Raw genomic sequence first — 6,163 nt, forward strand, 5'->3', positions numbered from 1 at the left:
ATTTTTTTTTTGGTATTTCACAACTATATTTATCTATTTATTTATTTGTTCCTACTCATGTAAAGTGCAAGAAGCTCCGAACTTATTGATTTTTCAAATTCTGACTTTTTCTTTTTATAATAAAATTTTCATCTTTCACACCCATAAAAAAGTCTATCTATTTTGAGTAAATTCTCTATATGATATTGAAGTTGAATTTCATCTATTGTTGAGTTTTTTTGCTCAAATGTATAAGTTTCATAAGTTAATTGCCTTCATCACTATGGAGGGTTTTATTTGTAAAATTGGTTTAAAAAATAGTATTTGCTTTTACGGTTTCTCTTTGCTATAGAAGTGACTATTGGTTATAACATAAATTTTTATCAACTTTCATCCTCTTATTTTTAAGATGGTTCCAATTTAGCACTTTTTTTTATTGGTTTGTAAAATGTTCATTTTTTTTATAGTCTAAGAGTATTAAGGGCACTAAAATAGTCTCTCTCCTCAAACATGAATTTTCTAATATTACCTTTGGTTAGAAGGGCTAACAATTTAATGTTATCTAAATGTCAAATTGAGAGGTGCTAAGTGAGATTCTAAAAACTTCAAGGAAGTTAAGTGATATTTCATAAAAACCTCAGGGAAGGTTTCTGTTAATACTAGGACTGTCAATGGGACTGGGCCAGCCCGAGCTCGGCTCGTTGACCCGACAGAAAGTTCGATGAGTCCGATCATTTAGTGAGCCGATCTGAGTTTGAACCTAAAAATTAGGCCCGAATTAAATGTGAGCCGAGCTTGGACCTTATTAGGCTCAAACCCGATATAGGCCCGGCCCTTTAATTACCTGTATATATAATATTTATATTTTGATATTATGTATAATTATATATCCAAATATATTTTTACTAAATACTAAATATATATATAAATTACAAAACACAAAAATACATCTAAAAACTCTTTCATGAGCTTCCTTAAGAGCCAATATTAGTAATGCATAACTAAATCTCTAATTTTTCTTATTGGTTGAGTAAATTTTTGTATTAGCATATTATTGGTTGATTTTTTTTTTGTCTACAAACACAAAAATCATCAAGCATATTTGGATTTAAATCACAAGATTATAAAAAAAAGTTTCAACTTTTAAAGATGTATTGGCTTATGATCGCATGTTTTATTACTATTTTTCATGCATTTTAAATGGATTAAATATAAATATTGTTGAAAAAATTTTTGGTTTATATACTTTTTAAGAACTATTATTTGTTCATGTTTAGTTTTAATATTATAGTCTTGTAAATGTTAAATTAGTTTTACAACTTAATAGTTATAGTAATTATATTAAGAAAATTAAGGAATAATAAGTGAGCTTGGACTAAACCCGATTAAGGCTCACAACCCGAATATTATGTGAGTTGAGTATGAGTTTCACATTTACGAACCCGAAACTCATAACCCGAAACCCGAAAATATTTCAAATTAAATGAGTTGAGTTTGAACTCATTAAATGCTCGCTCATTAGGCCCGATTGACAGGCCTAGTTAATACTATGATATATTGCTTTTCAAGGTAATTGAATCTTCACCCAAGCTAAATCGGGAAAAAATGAAAAGAAAAAACGAAACAAAAAACTCGCTAGTTTATGCATAAAATTGTGTGGCACGTGCTGGCCTGCACAGGAAAAGCCGAAAAGGGCCAAATCTAGATCCGACGACCGTATCTTCCCGTCAATACCGGGGACTCCCAAAGAACCCCTCATCAAACGGCCAAAACCCATCCTTCCTTATCCACCCTACGATCAAATTTTTCAACGGTTTAGATAAACCTCAAGTGGCTCCACCCCATTATCTATATATTCACACGTAAAACTCGGGCCACTCCCCACAACTTCCCATATTTCACTCTCTCCCATTTTTATTTGAACAATTTCTCTCACTCTTCTCTCAGAACACTTTCCTCTCTTGTCCGTCTCTGGTAGCACTTTGTGCTTTTAAAAAACACACACAGTACACACACTGCCGCTCTCTGAGTGCTTGAAATTCACACAGTACACGCACCAAATCAGGGTCGGGAAGGGATGAAGCCGGCGTCGGAGTACATGATAAGACTATCTCGGTACAGGATGACCCACTAGTTTGAAAAAGAGAAAATTTCCAGAGTTGAGATTTTCCCTTAGGGGGACCATTATAATTGTAATGGACGGTCAGAAGAGCCAGGCGAAGCTTTCGAGGACTAACTCCTCACTTCTCCGGTCATCTCCGACCATCCGATCATCCATCCACAGCTTATCTTCCGTGAGCGAGATCACACCTGATCACGAGGAGGAAGCAGCAGGGTACCATTACCAAGACCTAGAAGAACAGAAGCCTCACTCCAAACCCGGTTCAACCACCAGTTCGTCCAGGGTGGTTTCCGGTTCAGCCCGGTTGGCTCCGGTTCTTGTTCTCTGCTTGATTTCTATGTACACCCTTTTCGTTTTCTTTAACAGGGATGAAATCGCCTCGTCAGAAAACCTTCTTTTGGCTCTGATTTTCGTCGCGGTTTTGCTGTTTTTCGCACAACGGAATAAGGGTTTAATCCACCAGAGTATCAGTGTTCTGAAGCATTTGTTTGATGAGTATGGGAAGAAAATCGGGTGGTCGTCGAAGAACCAGTCGAAATCGGTTCAATGGTTCATCGGTGAGCAGCCGGACATGGGCACCAAGGAGGTCCAGAAAGAGAAAAATTTGAAGAAATGTATAAAAGAAGGTGTGGAGTTTTACAGCAATGGGGATTTTTATGAAGGGGAGTTTCATAAGGGTAGGTGTAATGGGAGTGGAGTGTATAACTACTTTGGGAATGGGAGGTATGAGGGGGACTGGGTTGATGGGAGGTATGATGGGTATGGGATAGAAAGCTGGGCTAGAGGGAGTAGGTATAGAGGGCAGTATAGGAATGGCCTAAGGCATGGGTATGGCGTTTATAGATTTTATACAGGAGATTCTTATTCTGGGGAATGGTTTAATGGGCAGAGTCATGGTGTTGGAATGCAGACTTGCTCTGATGGGAGCTGTTACATTGGTGAATTCAAAGCTGGTGTCAAACATGGCCTTGGTGTTTACCATTTCCGGTCAGTAAAATTTTTCGTGGGCCTTTTTTTTGGCTTATTTATGAGTACTTTTTTAGATTTGTGTAATATTAAGTTGTTTGATGGATGGAATAGTACAAATAATTGTGGGACTAGTTTAAAGTGATTTAGGACTTGATTTTTTGGGTGCTGCTATGTCTTTGAAGTCTGATTGTGTTGTGATTTTTTTTGGGGTTATTGTTTAAGCAAGTTGGAGGGGGATAATTTGGATTTCCTTTGAAGGGGCAGTTGTAAGTTGTGTTGATGTTGGGTTGAACGTGAGGATTGCTGTTGATTTCTTGTTTCTTGCTAGAGCAAGATGAGTGGAATTGTTGAAATTGACTTGAAATTCATGGAGATTTGCTTGGTACAATATTAAAAGCAGAAGGTAGGGCTTCCATGTTTTAGGAGTGGTTGGTTGGACTTTATGGCAGCTTCTGCTGCTATTTGTATTTGTTTCAGTCCTGCCCCCTACCCCTGTCCCCCGGCTCAGCTTTTCTATAATCTTAGTGTTGACTGAGTCCAGTTGCATTATATTCTACTGTGATTTGCAAAATTATTTTGAGTAGCTCAATGTACAATTCTAACCTTCACGTTGAAGCATTTTGGATTAGTCATTGGAAGATGTTTTATTTGTTCAATTTAGTAATCCCTTTTGAAATTTAGAGATATGGAAGCTTTGTAGGAGGTTATTGATGAGAAAGTGGCTCTGATTCTTGTGCAGGAATGGAGATAGATACGCTGGTGAGTACTTTGGAGATAAAATTCATGGTTTTGGTGTTTATCACTTCGCCAATGGCCATTGTTATGAGGGATCATGGCATGAAGGCCGAAAGCAAGGTTTTGGAATGTATACGTTTCGAAATGGTGACACAAAATGTGGGGAATGGGATCTTGGCAATCTTAAAAATCCCTCACCTCCATTAGACGAGGCAGTCCTTCGAGCAGTGCAGGTGAATCACTCAACGATGATTTCTTGTTGCCCTTGTTTTAATATCCTATGAAAATTTTGGCCTTTTGACAATTTCTTTGTGTTCATTTTGTTTCTTTCTTGTTGTAATTGCAGGCTGCTAGAAGAACTGCAGAAAAAGCGATTCATTTTCGCGGGGTCGATGAACAAGTAAACAAGGCAGTCATGGCTGCAAATAGAGCTGCCACTGCAGCAAGAGTGGCTGCTGTTAAAGCACTTCAAAATCGGATAGATGGAAAATTTTGCGATACTAATATCTAAGATTTCTTGGCAATTGTAAATTTTATTACTCTGAGTAAATTTCTATGTACTACAAATCTGAGCCACCCTTGTGAGCAAAAAGCTCATTGGAGGTTGAGGGAGAGTTGAGCCTGAGCTTTTGGTTGACCACACTTGTATATAGATCCAGTTGTACATCACAATGACATAGCAATTTTCTGAAAAGCTCCTTTCTCCGCGGGTAATTCTCCACTTGCAAGTATGTCAGGTGCTGGGCTCTATTATTTGGTGTTTTTAACACTGCACTAATATGAGACCATGTTCTTGATCCCAGCTTGTCCTCAGCCTCATCATTGCCCAGTCACTCTTTGCTCTAACTCAATGTCTATCGTATGGCTGTTGTGACTATTATTATTGTTTTCGCATTTTGAAAGGAACAAGCGACAGAATTTCATTGTCAGATTCGGGTTTCTAACATGATTAAAGTTTTTAATAAGTACATGAAATTATGACTCGGAGGAATTAGATTAAATGATGACTAGGAACAGTGGGTGCATGTCTTCTTCAGTTCTCATTTATTGCAAGAGTTTGAAATTTAGAAGCAAAGCAACTCAGTGTGAAATTTCAAATTTGTGTGGTACTTCATCCTTTCCCATAAAAAAAAAAACAAAAGAAGAATGCAATAATGGGTGGGTTTAGATTTGTGACGTGGTGTATGTGAGATAAAAAAGTGGTTGGGAATCTAAAAATATGGGTTGGAAAATGTGTTTATGATGAAAGCGAAATGTTATTATTTGAGATAATTTGTTATCCAATAAAAGTGGGTTGAAAAATGTTTTCTTAATTTTCACAACTTTTGAGATTCATTTCTTGCATTGATTATCAATCACTACACCAGAAGAAGGGTATCCACTCCATTCATATGAGCTCATTTATAGGTGTTGGATTTAAATCTCCTGTTTTTTCATCCACTCTTTCTTTATTGAAAATAAATTTTAACTTGTTCCCTCTCCGCCTTTTAAGTCTCACTCCTTTTTGATGAATTTAAAAAAAAAAAATCGTAGCCAATTCATCAAAGTACTACAAGAACAAACGTGGAAAATCGTTGCCATTTTGTTCAGCCATTGCAAAATCACCAGATTCTTGTTGTTTGACTTTGGAATCCACAAGCTACAGAACACTACAACACAGAAACTATTCTAATTACGGAATTTTCCGTGTTCACTGGACTAATAATCCGTCCTGCACCTATACACATGGTTGGTCGCTGATGATAATTCAACTTATATATATTAATGTTTTATGTCCTTCTAGTCAAATCTTTTTGTTTTCTTGAACGAATGATGAATTTTTTAAGATTATTTTAGATAACTTTTCTTCCCTTGAAAATCTATTGATTTATTATAGTTTATGTTATACTCATCTACATGTAAAAATTTGGTGATATGATTGAAGGAAAATCCGGTGTCTCCTGAATTGCTTAGGCAGTTTCTCGTCCGCGAATTCAAAATTTTTTTTTTTTTGAAAAAATATATATGTATTGCAAAGTTGACAGTACTCATTGGGCCAATTGTTCTTAGCAAATAGCAATCGCTCTGTCAAACGTAAGATTCAAGGCCTTCGTGATATGGTGGAAGTAAAAATTCACTTTATCCCAGAAGATCAAAGTTTAACATTTCACTCTTACATCTCAAAAATTTTTAATCAAGATATTTTATGAATTAATTTTTTATATACTTGACAATAATGTATACAATGATAGGCTTGAATACATGATAAATAATCTAAATTTGAAATTGAAATTAAAATTTTAAAATTACATATAACTCGTATAAAAGTTATCTCATAGGGTGACACATAGTATCTTTGTATGAGCATGTAACCAAAAT

At 36.0% G+C, this 6,163-nt stretch overlaps 1 protein-coding gene across 1 annotated transcript; it reads left to right on the forward strand.

The window, feature by feature from the left end:
- The first annotated feature begins 1,862 nt into the window (after positions 1–1,862).
- On the forward strand, positions 1,863–4,499 carry LOC113713399 (uncharacterized). The gene is made up of 3 exons (XM_027237121.2): positions 1,863–3,088; positions 3,810–4,038; positions 4,152–4,499. The coding sequence occupies exons 1-3, from the start codon at positions 2,175–2,177 to the stop codon at positions 4,314–4,316; spliced, it is 1,308 nt and encodes a 435-aa protein (XP_027092922.1). The 5' UTR covers positions 1,863–2,174; the 3' UTR covers positions 4,317–4,499.
- The last annotated feature ends 1,664 nt before the right edge of the window (positions 4,500–6,163 follow it).

Source organism: Coffea arabica, chromosome 10c, assembly GCF_036785885.1.
Source record: "Coffea arabica cultivar ET-39 chromosome 10c, Coffea Arabica ET-39 HiFi, whole genome shotgun sequence".
In the NCBI taxonomy this organism is placed as follows: Eukaryota; Viridiplantae; Streptophyta; class Magnoliopsida; order Gentianales; family Rubiaceae; genus Coffea; species Coffea arabica.